Below are 22,458 nucleotides of genomic sequence, written 5' to 3' on the forward strand. Positions count from 1 at the left end.
AATGCCTATGTTAGTCCTATTAGCGGGTGTCATGGAAGAAAACATTCCTGCCAAGCCAGCCATGCTGAAGTTAGGATTTGGAGGACATAGGTATCATCTATCCCTAATGACTTTTGCAGACAAGAGCATTCATCAAGACCTAGGACAACATTAATATTTTCTTATTAGTGATATTTTTTTCTACACACTATCTCTCGTTTTTTTTGTTTTTTTTTTTGCAGTCATTTCTTCTGCATAGTCTTAAGCAGATATCAAGTACAGCTGTGTGTTTTTTAATATATTTATGTATATAAGTTATTAGTTCATGGAATTTTAGTGGATGTCATTCAGATAAGATTTCAATTTGGTTTTTATTGTGTTCTTTGATGCTGAGCCTGTGGCCTTAGCTCCAGACTTCCTTTCCTCTCTGTTCCAGAGGTCATTAGTTGTCCCACCGGAAATTTTTGAAAAGCTTGTCTTCCAAAGTTTACATAGTAATTTTATAATCTTATTAAATGCTTTCTTTCAAATGGTTGCATCTGCATATTCTTTAATATCAAAAAATATTTTTTTGTTTTATTCCACAAAAAAAGTCATGCCATGGTCTCTGGTCTATCCATATGTATCACCTTGTCTCCAGGATGGGGTCGCATCACAGACACTCTATTGTAGCCTTTCCTCAGGAGCACACACAGAGCATCCAGCTTGCCCTGTGGGAAGGTAATTGACATGACCTTACAATTTAAGAAATATTTAGAGCAATTACTATGTATGAGAAGGAGAGAGTGACATGTTTTATATTAATCCAGCCGCAGTGCAGCAAGAATTATCATTATGTACTTAAACTTAAAGTTCTTAAAGTTCAAGCAAATACCAACAGTACGAAAAAGAGCTTTTCTGCTTCTTTATCTGTCCAACTCTGCCCAAACTGTCTGACTTTTTGTTCTAACTTTTTTTTTTTTTTTTTTTTGCCTACCCCTGTTTTAATACAAGAATGTCACATTGATGCATTGCCCATGAATCTCTGCCCCATACTTATGTGCTGTATGAGGAAAGACAGATAGATGGAAAAGAATGTATTTTGTTAGGAATAATACCAGCTCAACAAATTCCATATCCAAAGGTTAGCTCAGTTCATGTCTGGTTCCTATTACCGCCAATCCAGCTGACTAATATGCTAGGAAACAAATTTCATTAACTATTTCCTGGTAAGACATGATTCACACGAACAATGGAAACTCAACATTATTTTAAGTTATGAGGGATAGATACCACCATTAGCAAGGCTAATGGGGTCTAAAACATCTGAAATAGACATATGTTATGTATGTTCATATTATGTGTGTGAAACTAATGCCTTACAGTACGACACTGAAGAACTAACTGAACTGTAGAACAGAATCCACTTTAGTGACATGACCAATAAAACACAACCAATAAAAACTGTGCTGATGGATAAAATAAACAGACACCCTGTCATAAATTTCAGAATTATAGATGAAAAGAAAAATTATGTCAGAATTGTCAATGACTCCATGGATTGTATAAGTAAAATGTTTCTAACCGTAACTGATTTAGCGTAAGTAAAAGGTATGTTGACTGTATGAATGAATGAATGAATAAATGCTAGGCCAATTCAAAACTTTCTGCACCTTGATAGGAGAATACCACTTCTGAAGGTGAATGGATTTGTGTGTGCCATTGTAGTAAGCCCGTGGGGGAGCAAGCTCAAACTCTTGCTCAGGCATCACGACACGGGCATTTTTAGCCTTCTCCAACTTGGCCCCCTCCTCAGTGGAACCTTTACCTCCCCAGTGGACCTAAACAGAAACAGCTGTTGTCAGCACATATTATTTTATAGCAAAAAGGGTATTCACACAGGAAAAAATGTCATTCAACATTATGTGGTTACTTTGCAGCACTGAAATTCAGATGTTTACTGTAAGATAAGGGGACTTCTTACTTGTGTATGTGGCAGTTTGTTAAAGAGTAACCAATGAGAATGGGCTTTGGTCACTGGGACTTCATCAGATATACCAAGGACTAACTTGAAAAGTATAGTTTCTGTAGCTGAAAATGAGAGTCACAAACTGCCTGCTGGTTGCTATGGTGTTCAAGGTGGTTGTGAGGGTAGCAGCCGAAGCACTTGTTGTAGTACTAAATGTAGTAGTAGCTGAAGGGGTTTAAGCACTTGAAGTAGCACTAAATTGAAAAGTACAAGGGGTTGTAGTACTTGCAGTAATACTCAATTTAGCCCAAGCTTAAAGTAGTACTATATGGAAATGTAGAATGGGGATTAGTAGCTGAAGAAGTAATAAATGTAATAGTTGAAGGGGTTGGGCATCTGAAGAGACATTAGAAACAGCAAGTTAAAATACTTAAAGTAGTATTAGAAATAGTCATAGTGGCAGTAGTACTAATGCAAGAGGTTGAAGTATTTAAAGTGATACTGAAAGAAAAAGCATCTCAAGTAGTACTAAAGAAAAATATTACATAGATTTACACCTATGGACAAATTTGTTGGTACCCGTTCATTAAAGAAAGACAACCCCACAATGGTCAATAACTTGAAACTGGCAAAGTAATAATAAATAATGAATGAACATTGGCTAATGAAAATTAGACATTGCTTTTGATTTGTTGTTTAATAGAATCATAATAATAATAATAATAATAATAATGATAATAATAATAATAATAATAATAATGATGATAATAAAATAACGAACTGTCCTGGACAAAAATGATGGGACCCTTCACCTAATATTTGGTAGCACAACCTTCTTAGCTGTGTGTTTTGGGTCATTATCCTGTTGGAGGACCCATGACCTGCAAATGAGACCAAAATTTCTGGCACTGGGCAGGACATTTTGCTCCAGAATGCCTCGATAGGCTTGAGATTTCATTGTACCCTGCACAGATTCAAGACACCCTGTGCCAGATGCAGCAAAGCAGCCCCAGATCATAACCAAGCTGCCTCCATATTTAACAGTAGGTACAGTGTTCTTTTCTCTAAATGCTTCATTTTTCATCTGTGAATATAGGCAAGTCAAGTCAGAAGTTTTGTGGCCTGTCAATATGCATTTTGGCAAATTCCAGTCTAGCTTTTTTTTTTTTTGATTTTCTTTCAACAGTGTAGTCCTCCTGCGTCATCTACCATTAAGTTCACTTTGGCTAAAACATGATGGATGGTGCCATCTGACAGTGATGAACCTTGACCTTGGAGTTCACCTTGAATCTCTTTAGAAGTTGTCCTTGGCTTTTTGGTTACCATTCGTATTGTCCCTCTGTTCAATTTGTCGTCAGTTTCCTCTTGTGGCCACATCCAGGGAGGCTTCACTTGAACAATAAACTGGACTGGACACACAACACAACTGCACTTTATAAGAAAGGCCAGAGCAGACTCTATTTGCTCAGGAGACTGAGGTCTTTTGGAGTGCAGGGGGCACTCCTGAAGACCTTTTATGACACCGTGGTGGCATCAGCCATCTTTTATGGAGTGGTCTGCTGGGGGAGCAGCATCTCGACAGCTGACAGGAAGAGACTTGACAGACTGATCAGGAAGGCCAGCTCTGTCCTGGGATGCCCCCTCGACTCAGTGGAGGTGGTAGGTGAGAGGAGGATGATGGCTAAGCTGTCATCCATGATTGTGAACGACTCCCACCCCCTGCAGGACACTTTAACCACACTGGAGAGCTCCTTCAGCGACAGACTGCTTCACCCAAAGTGTGTGAAGGAACGATATCGCAGGTCCTTCCTTCCTGCAGCCGTCAGACTCTACAACAAGCAGTGCTCCCAGTAGACCACACACTCCCCAAGACTGCACTATAATGCACATTCTCCTTCTTCTCAGCACGTCAACCCCCCCACCTATACACACACACACACTGCACTACTGGTAGATAACACGTAAAGACGGGAGGGAAGGGGTGATTCCATAAGGCTGGATCAAGTCTGACAGTTCCTGAATCCCAGTACCGGGCATCAGGTTCTGCCACTTGGTCTCATGGGTTCACACTAACCCTGAACCTCCGTCGGAGCGGGTTGTTCCCCAGGTTTAGGTTTTTTCTTCTGTTGTTTAAATTGTTCATATTTCTATTTTGTTTTTCTATATTCCTTTTTTTATAATGTTTATATTGCTTTTTGCTATTTATTATCTGTTTATACTGTTTATAATGTAAATTATGCTTCATATCTTGCTATCCACTTTGCTGCTGTAATGCGTGAAATTTCCCCACTGTGGGACTAATAAAGGAATATCTTATCTTATCTTATCTTATCTTATCTTGCTACAGTCCCATGGACCCTGAAGTTCTTAATATTTGTAACTGTAGTCACAGGAACATTAAGCTGCTTGAAGATGGTCTTATAGCCTTTACCTTTAACATGCTTGTCTATAATTTTCTTTCTGAGCTCCTCAGACAATTCTCTCCTTTACTTTCTCTCGTCCATGTTCAGTGTGGTGCACATCATGATACCAAACAGCTAAATAGACAGAAGGACTGATTGCAAGATTGAAGACATCTGTGGTGCTAATTACAGGACACACTTGAGTTTAACATATCACTATAGTCAAATTATTTTCAATTTTCGACCAATTAAAAAGCGATGTCTGATTTTCATTAGCTGATGTTCATTAAATTATTATTTACTGTTACTTTTGTCAGTTTCAAGTTATTTCAGTGACAATTGTGTGTTTTTCTTTCTTTAATGGAACCAACAAATTCGTCCATGTGTGTAAGCTCAAGCAAATGTTAAAAAATAGCAGAAAAAATGAGTCATATCATTTGCATGTGTGCATAGGAAGAAAGAGCAAAAAAAAAAAAAGTATGTTTCTTTAGTAAATGTGTATTGTTGTTTGAAATTTGAACATAAATGAAATCAGTCCTACTACATTTTTTTTCTCATTAGAGGCTAAAACAAACAATACTGATAAAGAACAATTCCACAATGTGTAACATCTGATCTTGTCTTAGTCTGAGGACTAAGATAAACCACAGTTATTTTTAACAAACAATAACATGTCTTTCTTTCTCCAGCTAAGGTCAAAGCTCTGTGCCTACTCTGCAAAATCACTCTCTACAGTGTATGTTCCTCCACTGATGTTCACAAAGATAGATAGATAGATAGATAGATAGATAGATAGATAGATAGATAGATAGATAGATAGATAGATAGATAGTACTTTATTAATCCCTCGGGAAAATTCTTTCAGGGAAATTGGAGTTCCAGTGGCAGCACAGTATCGACAGTAGAACAGTAAAAGCACAGATCAATATAAAAAATAAAAATAAGAGCAATAATATAAGGAACAGTAATATATTAATAAAAACTAGAATAAAAATATATTGCACACACCATAAGACCATTGCACACGTTCAGTTCAGTAGTTTTCTCAGGAAGAGCTAGAGAGCTTAGTCATGTGTTTTAATGCTCATCATCCCCTCCATCCCCTCTCCTCCCCCCGCCAGCCCTCCCTCTTCCCCCAAGTGCAGAGTTGTACAGTTTAATGGCACGAGGGATGAAGGAGTCCTTGAGTCTGTTGGTCTTGCTTCTGGGCAGAAGCAGTCTACCACTGACCCGGCTTCTCTGTGCACTGATGACAGTATGCAGGGGATGGCTGGCATCATCCATGATAGCCAGTAGTTTATTCAAGGATCTCCTCTCTGCAACTGTCACCAGAGAGTCCAGCTTCCTGCCGACCACAGAGCCGGCTCACCTGATCAGTTTGTCCAGCCTGTTGGAGTTTTTCTTTGACACATTTCCTCCCCAGCATATCACAGCATAAAAGAGGACACAGGCGACCACAGACTGATAAAACATGTAAAGGAGTTTCCTGCAGATGTTGAAAGACCGCAGCCTCCTCAGAAAGTACAGCTTACTCTGGCCCCTCTTGTACAGATGGTCTGTGTTGCATGACCAGTCCAGTTTATTGTCCAGCCACACCCCGAGGTACTTGTAGCTGCCTACAATCTCGACCTCATCACTCCTGATCGACACTGGGCGACCAGCTCCTTAGTTTTTGAGGTGTTGAACTGTAGACGGTTATCTCCGCTCCAGGCATCCAAGTCACTTATCAGGCTCCTGTACTCATCCTCTCTATCATCCCCAATACATCCCACGATGGCCGTGTCATCGCCGAACTTCTGGATGTGACACAGCTCTGAGCTGTAACAGAAGTCTGATGTATATAGGGTGAAGAGAAGGGGGGCCAGCACCGTCCCTTGAGGTGCTCCCGTGCTGCTGACCACAGTGTCAGACGTGATGCCCCTCAGCCTGACATACTGTGGTCTATTGGTGAGATAGTCAGAGATCCAGGACACCAAACAGGGGTACACCTGCATCCTCATCAGTTTGTCTTGCAGCATAAGGGGCTGGATGGTATTAAAAGCACTTGAGAAATCCAGGAATAGGATCCTCACTGAGCCACTTCCTTTATCCAGGTGGGGGTAGGTGCAATGTAGAAGATGGAGAATGGCATCCTCCACACCAACAGCTGGGGGGAGTGATGTTGGGGGTCGGGGTGTATTGGGGGGAGGAGTGGGGACTGCAGTGAAGGTGAGGGAATCGGGGCTGATCAAACTGGTTAAAGAAGTTGTTAAATCTGTTTTCCTCCTCCACTGTCCCCCCTGCTGTCAGTACAGGCTTTGTTTTATGGCCCGTGATGGTATTAACACCATCCCAGACCTCCCTCATGCTTCTGTTCAGCTTCTGTTCCACCTTCCTCCTGTAGATGTCCTTTGCCTCTTTTAGGCATTGTTTCACCTCCCGCTGTGCTGATTCATTGCCTCCCTGTCCTTGCTCCTGAAAGCCACCTTCTTCCTGTTAAGAACAGCTTTGACCTCTTGAGTCACCCAGGGTTTGTTGTTTGAGTAGCAGTGTACAGTCTTGGCAGGGGCGACAACGTCCAAACAGAAATTTAGATAATCTGTCAGACAGTGTGTCCGCCCCTCTATGTCCTCACCGTGTGATTTCAACAGTACATCCCAATCTGTGGCCTCAAAGCAGTCTCTCAGGGTGTCCTCCACTTCAGGCGACCACTTCTTGATGGAGCGTGTTGTAATAGACTGTCTTTGCACCAGGGGAGTGTACTGTGGCTGTAGGTGGACCAGGGGCCTATTTCACGAAACCTAGATTAGGCTTTAAGCCTGCATTTAGCAGCTATCCTGTCTTAATCTAGCCAGGATTAGGGATTAATGGGTTTCATGAAAGGTGGATTATCTTGCGAGATTAACCTGGGGCCTATTCCATCAAGCTGGCTAACGGGATAGCCTGGCTTATTTCGATGAGCCTCGCTAATTTAAGTGAGAGTTCCGTTCCATCAAAGTGGCTTATATAAGTTGCAGCTCAGTAACCATGGTAACTTAGTCAGCAGAACTAGCCTGCTCCGTGGCGGCTTACAGCCAAGCTTAGCTCAGATGCGTGTCAGAGAATGTCCGACGGACGCAAACAGACCCCCAAATGACAGCTCCGTCACGTCTGTGTTGTTGCCCTGGCAACACATATTCAATTTAATTAAATTCAAATTTAATTATGTAACACCATGTCCGTGTTCGGAATTATAAATTCAGACATAGCCTATTTCCCACAATGTGACCAAGCATGAATGTACGTGTTTACTTAATAAAAATAAACGTAATGAAAATCATGTGTTATCACTGTCAGTCACCGAAATCAACCGAATAAACAATCAATTACTCAAACAAATTTTATTCATATAGCACAAGTCATACATCAAATGCAACAACAAGCGTTGAACATAAAAAGGTTGAAAAGAACATGAGGTTAAATAAAAAAAGACGTCTTATTTTATTTCCCACCCGCAATTTGCGATGACCCGCCTCTATTCTGCCCGAAGCCAATAGATTAGTTGACATAGGTGAGGGACGTAAGAACACATATTTCAGTTAATCCCAATTGGATTCATGGTCATCCCACTTTTTGAATGATCCCTTTATATTTGGATTTTTACATGTAGCCTACCTATAATTTCATATATAATATAAATTCCTAAGTTTTGAAATCATTTAGCCTATTAACCATTAAAAAAACAAAACAAACTCAATCATCATAATTTTGTTCAAGCTGTGAAGACAAAGAATGAAAGCATTAAATACAGTCCAAACCATGGCTTTCTGTTGTGTTTAAATTTATACTTACTTCCTTCTCCAGTTTTTTGGTTTCCATATCCCGACGGTGTCGCGCCGGTCAACAATCCCGCTTCCGGCGCCCCTCTGGCCGTTAGCGGCACCCCTCCAGCAGATGGCGCCCTAGGCAATTGCCTATACCGCCTATGCCAAAAGCCAGCCCTGTTTGTGGTGATTTCTCTATATTCTTCATATAGTACCATCAGCGGTGTCTGCTCCGCCGCTGAAAATGTCGAGACTCCCCTTTTCTCCTCCTTTTGAGACATTTGTATCTTCGTTTCGACAATCGACTGTTCTGGGCTGCTTATGTGCCCCGTGAACGCGCGCACTTGAGGCTTGTTCAGATGTGGCTAGAATTAGCGCTGACCTGACGCGGCTGAATCGCGTTAGTGGAACGGGTTGAGGCTTTAGTTAAAGTTGACGCTAATTCAAGCCAGGCTATATCACGTAAGCGCAGCTTTCTTTAGCTGCTTTCATGGAATAGCCCTCTGGCCAGTAAACCTGGCTATAATTAGCCTGAACTCGGTTTCATGAATGTAATCCCACTTTAGTTACTTAGCCTAAGCCTTAGCCTGCTCCGGACCAGGCTAGAAGTCAAGCTTAAATTAATCCAGTGCCCTGTTGTTCAACTTTGTGAAATTACTATTAGTCAATAACTCCAATCATAAACCAATGACTTTGTTAATTCAACACCTGTTAGTATATGGACTAATTTCAAATTATGCTACATTCAAATAAAATGAAAATAAATGCATTAAGATATAATCAATTTAATTAGACTATACTACTCTAATAGTGTGTGACCATGAATCATAGTTGTTTCACAATGGCTCATGTGATATAATCATTGTCACTCTCAGTCTCTCATAATTATGGAAGTACACATTTAATTGGTATTGCCATGCAATCGTGACATTGCACAGCACTGCAGATAGATAGAGTGATAGATAGAGCGCATATAATAGGCCTATAGCATTGGAGATTAGTAGGTTGACAACTGCTTAGCCTATATATTTATGGACTAAATAATAATAATATAAATCATATATATATTTTTGGACGACTTATGCATTAAGTTTGTCGGCAACACTTTGCCACGCTTTCTCCTTTGCTTTAGTTGCCTTTGCTTTTTTTTTTTTTCGCTTTTATTAGATCAAAGTCAAGTCAAGTACATGAATTATAAAGGTAACACACATTTTTTCAGTAGTGACGTTGCTGTAAATACACTTCAGTATAAAAATAACAAAAAAAGAAATTACAATGATTTACAGTGAACAACAAATAACAATGTGGAGAAAGGAACGAAAGAAACAAAAAACTTCAGGGTCTGTAAATGTGAGATGTCTAAGTAATTTCTGATTTGTGATTTCTGAGTTTTAAACAGTAGTTAAATGTGATTTAAATATTTTAAAAAAAAATAAAAGTTTATGCATAAAGATTATGTTGTAGTTTTTTTAATTTATTAAGAAGGTATAAGATAAACAACTATGGCATTTTTCCATCGTACATAAATCAAAGATATAGGGAAAAAAGGCAAGGAAATATAAAATCAATGTTAGTGCAGAATCCCAAAGTACTTCAGTAAAAGGCAAGAGCAGATTGAATAAAATAAACAGCAAAATAGGTAGGCTACAACGAAAAGAAAATGAAAAATAAAATAAATGAATAAATACATAAATAAATAAAGGAATAAATAATATAATAAGAGAATATAGATTTCATTGCCTTTACGGTAAATAACCTCCTTTACTTCCTCATATGCTTGTATTAGGCGTTGAGTCTCGTCCAGACTGAATGACGCAGCCCTCTGTTTCGCTTCCATGATTGGTCATGTTCAAGGAATCGACAATCGACCGGTATGGTCTTTTGAAAGGAGACGTGATCGCGCACCAGCCTGGCTTTCACAATCCAGACTCGCTAAAGTCTCTCCTTCTCAGCCTGACTTGGCTTTAGTGGAACGGAATAAACCAGGCTGTGCGGGGCGGGCTTTAGCAAGCCTAGATTTGGTTTATATCCTGGCTTATTTAATTCACCCTTTGTGAAATAGGCCCCAGGTTGTGATCAGACTTCCCAAGAGGAGGAAGGGGCATGGCTCTGTATACATCCCTCACGTTGGTATACAGTCGATCAATCGTCCTGTTGTTCCTCGTGGGACAGTCCACAACCTGGTGGAAGGCAGGTAAAGTGGAGTCCAGGGTAGCATGATTATAATCCCCAGAGATGATGATAAACGCCTCAGGGTGCTGTGTCTGCAATCTTGCTGTCACTGTGTGGATCTTCTCACAGGCAGTGAACGCATCAGCGCTCGGAGGAATTTAAAGGCAGAGCGCGATCACGTGACTGAACTCCCTTGGTAAGTAACTACAGCGCCATCTTAGCTTTTCAAATGCACTGAATCCATTTAACAGGGAAAATGCTTTTTTTTTTTTTTTTGAGGATGTATCAGTGTGTGGAACATGTTTTCGTATATGAAGAAGAATTAAAATACCTTTGTATTTGTATTGTATTATGCAATTTGAAGTGATGGTTTAATGTTGATTTGATATCAGTTTTGATTGAATATTTGATGTCGTATGATACAACCATTATCATACTGAACACTTTCAAGGAACAGTCAACATGGATGAAATACCCCTCTCCTGATAATGACTAAATGTTGATTACGGGTGTAACGCTTCAATAAACCCACTGTTCGGTTTGTATTGCAGTTTTTCACAACTTCAGTTTGGTTTTGTACATTAGGGAGAAAAAACAGTTTCTAAAGTTCTCAGTAGTTTGTCTTAATTGCAAAAAAAACTTCCAGTGTATTCATTAATTCATCAGCTCAGTGTGTGGGTTAGATGGCTCTCATACAGTGGACATGTTTATAACACTGCACTTTTATGGTCCCTTTTTTGCACCATATTGAATGGTTTGTTTGTTTTTTTAAAGTTCGGTTTTACACCCCTAATGTTGATAAGTGGCACTTTGCTATGTGGATTGCCATTCTCTACCTCCATTCTCTTGATGCCCCCAACTCCACGGCCTCCATAGTATGAGGCATCCACGGTGGGCCACCTTTTCTTGGGATATCCATCCTCCTCTTCATCCTAGAGAAGACAGAAAATATTACTTAATCATATAAGGCAACATCAATTATCACACAGTTGACCAAGTGGATAGGGCTAAAATTGCACAGTAACTGTGCAATGTCATGATCAAAATCATCAACTGCACACATTGTAAATGTGTAGCACAGCTAGTGCGTCTGGTAGTGACATATTTGATCTGAAATCCATCAAAATTAAATACACCATCATTTGAAGATTATTTCCCTAAGCAATGGTGTCTGGCACATATAAAGATGAATAGGCTAAGCTAGATTGTACAAAATTCAGATTTATCTCATACTGAGTAATTATTCGATTGCTGTTGGTTTGCAATGATGTAATCATATTTTGAAAGAAATTTAAATCTTGTGGGATTTAGATTTTAATGTTTTTTGGGATTACTACATGGACAACAAAATTACTCACAGAGTTGTCCTCTATCACTGTAGGTGGGGGCTCATGAATGACCTGTGGGGTGACAAAGATGATGATGATATAGTACTGAACTGTTAAATTAAGTCTACAGTTATTAAGGAAACCCCAGTATGTCCATAGGATTACTTGCATGCAGTATCTTCAAGTAATAACATGGATAATGTGACTGACAAAATGACCATCACTGGTACAAATCACATTTCACTGTGTTTAAGTTTACACTAGGAATCATGCAGTCTTCTGAGGATCCAAGATGACTGGCGTACCACGGTGCAGCAGAGAGGCCAGAACCACCACAGCAGTGCCAAGGTGAGGAGGAGCAAGAGTATAAGCAGAGCAACGGCCACAAAGGTTCCATCAGACTACAAGGAAGAATAAATATGTGACATTTAATTTAATAACTATGACTACTGTCTGAGAAGATGATGAACAAAACAACAGAAACACCACAGTAAAAGGACTGACTTTGAGTGACATTTTCCCTCAGCCAACTATGCCTTCAGCTATGTAATTGTGATTTTGTGATTTGTTAGTTTTAAATTTGTAATATCCAATCAGTATTTAATGTTTGAGGCTAATTTGTAACACGTTTGTTTTAAAAGAGTTATGACAATCTATCATAGAAAACATTCTTAAAAATCATGACAATATCCCATATACTAAACTGTGCCAGCAAGGAGGAACAGTGTTTGCAAATCAAAGCTCATAGATATTGATAGATAGATACTTAAAAGCATTTTTGCACAACACCACAAAAATAGTCACACAGCAATGGGGGGGTCAGAAAAACAGTTTCTTACTAAGGACAGTGCACAAGAGGCATAGCCTGGTGAAATGAGCACCAATTTTGGTCATGAGAAAAAGTAATATGGTCTGATGAATAATTTCAAATTTTTCCTACATCCAGGAGAGAACCAATGACCAGATGCTATCCAACTATCCAACACTGTTCCTTCACAAAGCTACCATACTCCAACACCACTCCACTACACACTGCTAATCAAGGGAACACCAGGAAAAGGTCAAACACTTTGCATGGCTTGCCCAGTCCCCACATCAAAACATCATCAAATTATTATGCAGAGCGAGAAGTCATTTACCACCTCATTCATTCCCTCATTCCTAAAGGGAAAATGTGAATGACAACATTCAAAGGACAGCTGAAGGTGATGTGAACACAATTGGTGACATTCATCTTTATTAGCTATTTGGTACTCATACTTAGACCTTCTTTGAATAGTGAGAACTCTTTCATTTCTAGTTCAAGCTTTGACTGGATAAGATGCTGTGCAGTATTTGATAGCCTGGCTTGCTCCTGCATGTCTTATGAGTTTCATTTAATTACCGCAGTGGAACTCTTGCTGTAGACTCAGTCCAAATATATTCAACTGTGAAACAAAGCTTTTATTTCCGATGTTGGAGCAGTAACAGGTGGACTTTTTGCAAAATAAAAAAAAGGGGATATGTTCACGTGGCTACAGTAAAATTCTTCCCTGCATCCATTCATCGAACAAAACCAAAGCCTTTTGTAACATATGGGTTCCATCTACAGAAAAGGGTGGGGAACCTCTTTTTTATTAAAATAATTAATAAAAAAGCAACGCAAAAAATTATCTATGAAGCAATAACTTTATTTCTGTGATAAAGGAAAATAACATAAAATAGTAAGTAGACTAAAACGTCCCTAGTGACTGTATGTCTGTCAAGGTGAAGGTCAGGGTATACATGCGTGAACGTGTCATCACACTCATGCATCATGGCAACTGTCAAGGAAAGAAAAGTACAGTGCCTTCAGACCCCCTTCACTTTTTTCACTTTTGTCATGTTGCAGTCTGATGCGACAATCGTTTAAATTCATTTTTTCTCTCATTAATCTACACTCACTACCCCATAATGACAAAGTGTAAACAGCATTGTAGGATTTTTTGCAAATTTATTAAAAAGGAAAAACTGAAATATCATACTGACATAAGTATACAGACCCTTTGTAACAACACTTGAAATTTAGCTCAGGTGCCTCCCATTTCTCTTGATCATTGCTGAGATGTTTCTACACCTTGATTAGAGTCCACCTGAGGTAAATTAAATTGATTGGACATGATCTGGAAAGACACACACCTGTCAGAAGAAAAGTCTCACAGCTGACAATGCATATCAGCAGGGCTGCTGCTCCCTATACGCAGACTACGCACAGTGCGTAGGGCCCCAAGTACCTGCAGGGGCCCCCAAAAATTAAGGTTGATAAAAAAAATGTCATGATAATCATAACATTATTACATAACAAAAAATGTATAAATTAGTTTTGAACAGGCCCACCGTTGTCGTTTTAATTGTGTACCCTACCCAATTTGAGCAAATTAAATGTTTTACCTAAAAGAGGCCCCCCAACACACACCCCTTCCTTGAAATGGTACAGTCTTCAAGTGCACATCTTTTTTTCCATCAGAGTTTGCTCAGAGAATCTCTAATATGGGGAGAAGTGCCACTCTCGTCTAACTTCCGGGTCTCGGAAACACGCCTCTGTCCATGTGAGGGCGCTCGCGGGCGAGTGCAAAATGAATGGGAGTCTATGGGGCTACACCCCTAAAAATCCACTTTTCTCTGGAAATAATTTTTTGTCAAGTAATCTGAATACTGTTTTCAAAAGTTGGGGCTAAAAAAATACACTCAGCTGAATACTGGATTTTTTAAGTTCACCTATATGTTCTAAAAAGTCGTTCAAAAAGTGTGATGACATCACACATCGAGAGGTGCTGCTTTGCGGCGATTTCCAGAGCCCGTCTCCACAGAGCAGACGGAGACACTCAGAGAGCCCGTCTGTGCTATATTAGACATTCTCTGTATACACAACTATCAACTTTGATGGAAAAGTCCTCCTTAAGAGTGGTGTTTCTCGTTTCTCTTGGTCTTCGGGTGCGATCAAGTGGCATCCCTCGTCGTAAACAGCCGCATGTCCGTCACTGACCAATCAGCATTCATTAGCAAATGCTAGCGTGTTATGGCCAACAACAGCCGAAACTGTAGGAAACTGAAAGGCTATATGTTCTTGCTAATTTCACTTTTAACCTATAATCCATACTGGACTTTCAGAAACTATAACAGTATTTGCGATTTTTCAACCATAAACAGGAGTAAGAGACAGATTTAGCCGTTTAGCTCCATAGAGCCCCATTCATTGAAATGTTGTTGTTGTCGACGGTCACCTGACTGTCTCGTTTTATCTGTTTTTTATTGTAAAGCACTCTGTGTATTCGTACTGAGAAGAGCGCTATATAAATAAAATTTTACTTACTTACTTACTTACTTACTTCATTCTGCACTCGCCCGCGATCACCCCCAGTGGAATTACGGTGGAACTGCAACCAAGTTTGATACAATAGGGGTTAATGGAGAGTGGCAAGGCTCGTCGTAGACGGGCTCTGGTTTGCTGCTCTGCCTCCGGTGCACTGTGCAGGTGCTATTGCCTTAATAGCTTGCTAGCCTTATGTTTTGGTGACTGAGGCAGGGCTCTCAAGTCTCACGCATTGGGAGAAGGGAAACAAATCTGGATGGTGCAACCCTGCCAGTCGTTTCACCTGCACCTGCATCACCAAGAAAAAAAAAATTACAACAACTGCACCGGCACCGCACGAGTCCAAAAGGCAAAGAAAATTTCTAGGCTACAGCAGCGCACTGACATAGATTGTGTAACAAAGCCAAGAGTTGCCACTCCGCTCTATTTTCACTGGCTTACAGCATTGCTATAACAACGTTATAAAAAATAACGTTAAAAATAAATAAAAATAAATAAAAAATAAAATCATTAAATAAATAAATAAATAAAGTGTTTATTTGTTACCTCAATTAATTTAAGGTAATTTATACTTTATTTGTATGCATTTTAATCATTATCATTTTAGTCATTAACATTAAAAACACACTCTTTTTTGGTAGTAAAATAAGAGTAAAAGGTAAAAAACGGAATTCCCAAAAATTAAAACAGAGCACCCCCCTGACCAGTTTAGCTTAGGGCCTCCAAAAGCTTTGCAGCGGCCCTGCATATCAGAGCAAACACCAAGCCATGAGCTCAAGGGAACTGCCTGCAGAGCTCAGAGACAAGATTGTTGCAAGGCACAGATCTGGGGAAGGCTAAAAAAAAAACATTCTGCGCACTGAAGGTTCTCCAGAGCACAGTGGTCTCCATAATTCTCATATGGAAGAAGCTTGGCACAACTAGGAGTCTTCCAAGAGCTGGTCGCCCAGCCAAACTTAGCAATTGTGGGACAGGGGGCTTAGTAAGAAAAGTTACCAAGAACCTGTTCGTTACTCTGACTGAGCTCCAGAGATCCTGTGTGGAGATGGGACAAAGTTCCAGAGGGACAACCATCATTGTGGCCCTCCATCAATCTGGGCTTTATGGCAGAGTGGCTCTCCTCAGTGCAAAACACATGAAAGCCCGCTTGGAGTTTGCAAAAAAGCACCTGAAGGACTCTCAGACTGTGAGCAACAAGATTCTCTGGTCTGATAAAACCAAGATTGAACTGTTTGGCCTCAATTCCAAATTTTATGTCTGGAGGAAACTAGGCCCCACTCATCACCTGCCCAGTATCATCCCAACAGTGAAGCATGGTGATGGCAGCATTATGTTGTGGGGCTGTTTTTCAGCAGCAGGGACTGGGAGACTGGTCAGGGTTGAGGGAAAGCTGAATGGAGCAAAGTACAGAGATATCCTCAATGAAAACCTGTTCCACAGCGCTCAGGACCTCAGACTGAGCCAAAGGTTCACCTTCCAACATCACAATGACCCTAAGGCCAGACAAAAAATAACTCTGGGTTCTGGTTCCCGACCGAGTGTCCCATTTAACCCCCGAGTCAGATTATTTTATTGGCCTCTGTGTAAAAATAAAATAAAAAAATAAAATAAAGGCACCATGCGACCGAGTGTGACCTTGTTGGCATTGGTCAAAAGTTAAGCAGGGCTTTAATTTTGATATATGTTGCACTCGCCTTATTTGTGATGTTCTTGCATAACTTAAAATATAAAATAAAAATAAAATAAATTCCCTACCTATTCATGCCCTTAAATGACAAGGAACCGGAACCCAAAGTTTTTTTTTTGTTTGGCCTAAGGACTTGGACCTCCAGTTGGGAAAAATTAGGAAAAAAGAACAAACAAACAAACTGTAAAACACTTCCCACTCTGTCCTTCTGCTTATTCTGCAAACAGACCAGCACCCTCCCGAGGGTCTGGGTGCGGTCCCAAGCAGTTAAGCTAAGTGTGTGGTGTGCAACCATCAGGTTTAGGGGAGTCCCCTTGACTCCCCTAAACCTATCTTCATTCAATTCTACCACTTAGCTGGGAGGAGGGGCTAACTTTGAATGTTCTGTTTACAAACAGCAACAACAAATCCTACTCATTCTGCCTTTAAGTAGTGTTTACTTTCTTAGTCTCATCTTGTTATGCATTGTACTTACACAAGTGACTGCAGTGATAGTGACAGAGCTTGATATGAAACTCAGGCCATTATTAATACTGACGTGTAGAGTGGCAGACCTGTAGGGAGCAAGTAAAAGACATAGTAGTTTTACTAAATGCTTTGTTTTGGTTTCCTCAGCTAAATGAACACTATCAACTCGTGCTGACAAATCAGCCAATACATGCTAACACTGGCTCCAGATAACTGAAGAATTATGATTGCTGTTTCTAGCTTAAATTAAATTAGAAAATGTAGAAAACTACAAAATGTAAACAATTTTTAAAACTTTTGCTTGTTTTATTGTTCTGTTTTTGTTTTGTTTTGTTACTTTTTTGTTAGTTTCTTTTTCTTTGTGGGGAGTGGGTAATATGGAAAGCTATGACTGGGCAGTTCTCATTTTGATGAAACCACATATTGATCCATTTCACTATACAAGCTATTTTTGGGGGGTTCAAGCCTGTAGGGCTGAAACCTTGTTTTTGTGCTGGTTTATTATTATTATTTTAATATTATTATTGTTGTTGTTGTTGTTGTTGTCCTTTTCTTCAAAAAATGTTTGAGCAAATTCCTTTGAGATGGTAGATGGTAGAGACATGAAATTTTGCAAATTGGTTGGAAGTTGTGTGCAAATGCTACCCAAAAGATTTGACCCCCCAAAGTCCGATTGACACAAAAGCGATTCCTTGGTCCAAACTCTGCGAATTTGCCAAAGAACCCATAAGGTCTACCATGTTCGATTTTCTGTCATTTAGAATTTTTTGAAAAACACATCTCTGACATCTCATCCTAGGCCATAGTTCCAATTCCTTCTAAATTTGTTGTGGATCATCATTGGACCAAGCTTATCAAAAATTGCATCAGGCTTGTTGACATGTTATTTCGTTTTAAAGACATTGACCAATAAACTTCAGTGGGGGCGTGGCTTAGCACATAACTGGACAAAAGTCAACAACCATTTGGCCAACCATCACAAAACTCGCAGGATATGTTCACATAAGTACCTGAAATATACCCTAAAAGTTTCATATGAATCAGCCACTACAGGGTGCTCTAAATGCAAAAAATGGGAGTGGCATAGCACAAATCACACTATAAATAAGAAATTCTTTGTCCTATCACTATGAAACTTGCAGTCCACATAAGTACCTGAAACATACCCTGAAATGTTCATTCAAATTTACGACTAGGGGGCGCTATACATTTTTTAAAAAGCAGCATTCTATAATACATATATGACTATAAGTCAGAAATTATTTTTCCAATCATTACAAAACTTGCAGGTTATGTCCACATAAGTACCTGAAATATACCCTGAGCATTTCATTCATAAATGCAAAAAATGGGCATGGCATAACGCAAATTGTACTATAAATCAGAAATTACATTACAAAACTGGTAGGATATGTCCACATAAGTACCTGAAACATACAAGTTATTTTTAATGAAACTTTAATGAAAATCTTTAAACTTCTAATGGCTTTTGTTGGCTTGAATCCCAGAATTGTAACTATATTTATTATTATTGTTAGTATTCCTTTTTCTCAATAATGTTTTCGCAAATTCCTGTGCGATGGTAAATGCTAGACACATGAAAATTTGCATATTGGTTGGAAGTTGTGCAAATTCTACCCAAGAAATTTGACCCCAGTTGGCCTGATGGAGGTGCTACAATTACAGAAAAAAAATCACAACTCCTATGCCATAAGTCTGATTTACATGAAACCTGGTACAGATATTCCTTGGTCCAAGTATTACAAATTTGCCAAGGACACATAAAGTCTCCCATATTGGATTTTCTGCCATTTTGAATTTTTTGAAAAACACATATTTGACATCTCCTACCAGGCCATAGGTCCCATTCCTTCCCAATTCCCTGAAACATATCCTGAGAGGTTAATTCAAATTGGCCATTAAGGGAAGCTTTAAATAAAAAATTTTTAAAAATGGCGTGGCATAGCACAAATCGGACTATAAATCAGAAAGTGTTTGTTCTATTGCACGAAACTCACAGGATATGTCTGCATGAGTGCCCAAAACATACCCTACAAATTTTGTTCAACTTGACCACTATGGGGTTCTATGAATGTACAAAATAGCCATGGTGTAACACAAATCGAAATATAAGTCAGAAGTTGCTTGTCCAGTCAGCACAAAACTGGCAGGATTTGTCCACATCAGTATCTGAAACATAACATTAAAGTTATTTTTAATGAAGCTGTTGATACATTAAACTTCTAATAGTCTTTGTTGGCTTGAACCCCAGACTTGCTGCCTGTGGCTATATTTTTTTTTTTCCAACTAAAAAACTTGGGATTAAAGTTAGGTGAGTGCTTTTGTTATCACACTGATTCTACTAATTTATGAACCAGCAGAGGCAGTCTGGCACAAACAGTGATGCATACCAAGAATCGCCTCAGCAAAATAAAAAAGTGTATGTCAACAGAATTCACCATCCACAAATGCTTGTAGGTGAAGAAGAAAAAATTTAAATTTTGTCAGATACTGCAATGAGTCTGTGATTTAAAATAACTGGAAACACACCAGCTGTACCACTTCAGTCAAGTTTCATTCAGGTGAGGCTGTCTCAAATTTGATTTTATTTCTTGTTTCATATAGGTAATCAACATTGTTCCACAGTGAATCTCTCAATCAATCAATCAAACTTTATTTATATAGCGTCAAATCACAACAGAAGTTATCTCATGACGCTTTACAGGTAGAGCAGGTAAAGACCACGCTCTAGAAATTATAGTAGAAAACAGGAAACCCAACAGATTCCCTCCTGAGCATGCTCTTGGCGACAGTGGCTGACTTCTTAGTTACTAAAATCTGAGAGAAATATTGATGTTGCAACATGAACACAAAAATGTGCCTACAGGAAAAAAAATCTATTTAGTCACTTACGTTCCTTCTTTTTCCAAAACAGGAGCTGGGCACAACAGATAAGTGTCTCTCACCACCAATGGTCTTTTCACTGTTGGATTACAGTAAGGATAACATAATAATTTGCAGCAATGTATTCTGTAAAAATGTGATTCTCATTTAACAGTAAATCAGGTAAATTACAGAGTAGTCAGTAAATGAAGACAGTAAATTTAAATCCAATTGTGAAAAAGAAAGCGAAGTGATGCAATATAGAGATCATTATGTGCGACTTTTCCCTCCATCACTTGAGAACCCTTAAGAAATCTCTACCTCTAAATATTGTCTTTGTTATTACATTCCTGGACTTCCTATCCTTATGGAAAATGAAGAAAATGAAGGAAGACTGTGGTTTATTTACTCTGACTGAGTGAGTGTGTCTAGTGTGTGCAAAGACAGTGCTCCTCGTTGATGAGATCCACATTCCCCCAAGACATCTGAGAAGCCTTAAGTGCTATACCAGCTGATCTGAAGCAAAGTAAGATGGTGCTGATGGTTTGGGGAGGACAGGGATTTAAATCATTGTGAACCACAAAGAAATCCTCTCCCTAACTCATCCTCATTCTTGTGGCCAAAAAAAAAAAAAGCTTGGCTCAATGATGTAAATGGCTGCAGAGCAGCGTGCACAAAACTGCTGGTATTCCACGCTGCTGATAGTAATAGCTGGGCGAATTTTATGTAATGTTCAAATGCTGACTGCAAAGCTTACAGTCTTATCTTCCACTAGCTACATAATAGTGTACAATGGCTGAAAGATATATGGCATGCATCTAGCCATTACCCACAAATTCCTTTATTTTTACAGTGAACAGAACTCCCTGAGCACAGCCATGATTTGCAGGTGCTGGTTGGTTGCAGGAACATCTTAGTGAAGACAAAAATTAACTATTGCAAACTAAAAATAACTTTACTGTAACTTTCTTAGCAGCAAACAACACATTTGTCCCATTGCTTCCTCAGATTTGCTCAACTTATTTTTACACTAATAGGTAGATATATAGCTGGAGTGATACTTTATTGTTTTTTAGGAAGACTTTTTTCATAGTCTGCAGATGGAATACAAAAGGACAGTTACATGGTAATATGAGAAACATTAAAGAGGTATAAAACTAGACATTAGTTCACAGAACCCAGACATACAGATGTGTTGGCTGTACTCATAGATGGCTAGTCAAAAAGTAGTCTCTGATGTTACTGTTTCTAGTTTAGGGCCATGATGGCTTCTGCAATTTTGTGCTAAGGTCTGTGAAGTTGGTTGTTGAGTGCTATAATTTTATAGGCTTCATATGTAATTTTGAGGAGTTTCTCTTGCTTCTGTTGCTCACTGTAAGCTTGGTGAAGTAACAGATGGAGCAGTAGAGGACAGGCTGCATGATGCCTCAATAAAGGAGGACCAGTAGATGGGGCAGTCAGAGTCCTGACTGCTCGAATGATGGGCAGCTTCTGAGCATTGATGAATGGTAGCAAAAGTATGATAATCTCTGACTTATTAATCATTCTGTAGGAGAAATCAAGACTTTTTGTGGCTTTCTGATAACAGACCAAAGTACTCAAATGTTACGGCTTTGACAGTCACTTCTGAATCCTTCCCCAAATCATGAAACCAAGGCAGATGGTCTCAAGTCCCAAAGCTAGTAGCTTTGCTATCTTTGCTCTACTTATTTGCCTCAAGGAACACCTAAATTGCATATTGGATATTTTGGCTGATTAATATGATTATTATTTTGAGTATGGTATGTATGGTATTTTGAGTAAGTATGGTTTGGTTTCATTTCCCTCAAGGCTTGTTCAGATTGTCACTAAATTTCATATGCAGTGAGAGCCTATCTACACTAAACAGACCCAATAAAGCCAATTAAGAAATGATATGGCCTTTAAAGGACCATACTGACCATAACTCTCATGAGATAATGCTGACTGACTCCAAAATGGTAGCCAGATAATTTGTGAATCCTTGCTTCACAAATTTACCTCTTGAATCACCCAACATCATGATCTGGTTTTGGTTGGTTATACCAGTGTGGCTCATTCAGTAACGCCATTAAGGATAACTCTAAATACAAGTCTAGTCAGCTAAGTATTAAAATGTTGAAAATAGACATGAAAAATAGCTAAGTATCTTGAAAAGACAATACTGAGAAAATTCATAAATGAAACCTTGGGACTAGAGACTTGAACTGAATGTGAAGCTACTTACTCAAAGTTACTGTGTCATTGATGCGGAAACTACAGAGAACTTTCTGTACATCCCGAGCGTGAAGGAAGCCGTTTCCTTTGACCAATACCTGGAAGGATTCTGATGTGGAAGACAAGTAAGTAAAACTGACCACTGATGTAATTGTTTTGTTTGTTTGTTTGTTTTGTTTGTTTGTTTGTTTTTATCTGTCATGCATAATAACAGAAATTTAGATACAGCAAAGACTCAATATA

The 22,458-nt window shown here is 39.2% G+C and overlaps 1 protein-coding gene across 6 annotated transcripts in view; it reads right to left on the bottom strand.

The window, feature by feature from the left end:
• Window positions 1-22,458, bottom strand: part of antxr1b (ANTXR cell adhesion molecule 1b) — a 51,244-nt gene that overhangs the window by 2,063 nt on the left and 26,723 nt on the right. For 5 of the 6 annotated variants that reach the window (XM_030066075.1, XM_030066076.1, XM_030066073.1 and 2 more), the window contains 8 exons: window positions 22,226-22,324; window positions 20,011-20,080; window positions 17,105-17,183; window positions 11,917-12,012; window positions 11,642-11,683; window positions 11,120-11,215; window positions 1,632-1,799; window positions 609-689 (listed from right to left, as the gene is read on the bottom strand). In XM_030066075.1, the coding sequence (XP_029921935.1) occupies window positions 609-689; window positions 1,632-1,799; window positions 11,120-11,215; window positions 11,642-11,683; window positions 11,917-12,012; window positions 17,105-17,183; window positions 20,011-20,080; window positions 22,226-22,324 (731 nt within the window). The remainder of the gene's footprint in view (window positions 1-608; window positions 690-1,631; window positions 1,800-11,119; window positions 11,216-11,641; window positions 11,684-11,916; window positions 12,013-17,104; window positions 17,184-20,010; window positions 20,081-22,225; window positions 22,325-22,458) is intronic. The other variant, XM_030066077.1, reaches the window with a different exon arrangement.

This window comes from Myripristis murdjan, chromosome 12 (assembly GCF_902150065.1).
Source record: "Myripristis murdjan chromosome 12, fMyrMur1.1, whole genome shotgun sequence".
Taxonomy (NCBI): Eukaryota; Metazoa; Chordata; class Actinopteri; order Holocentriformes; family Holocentridae; genus Myripristis; species Myripristis murdjan.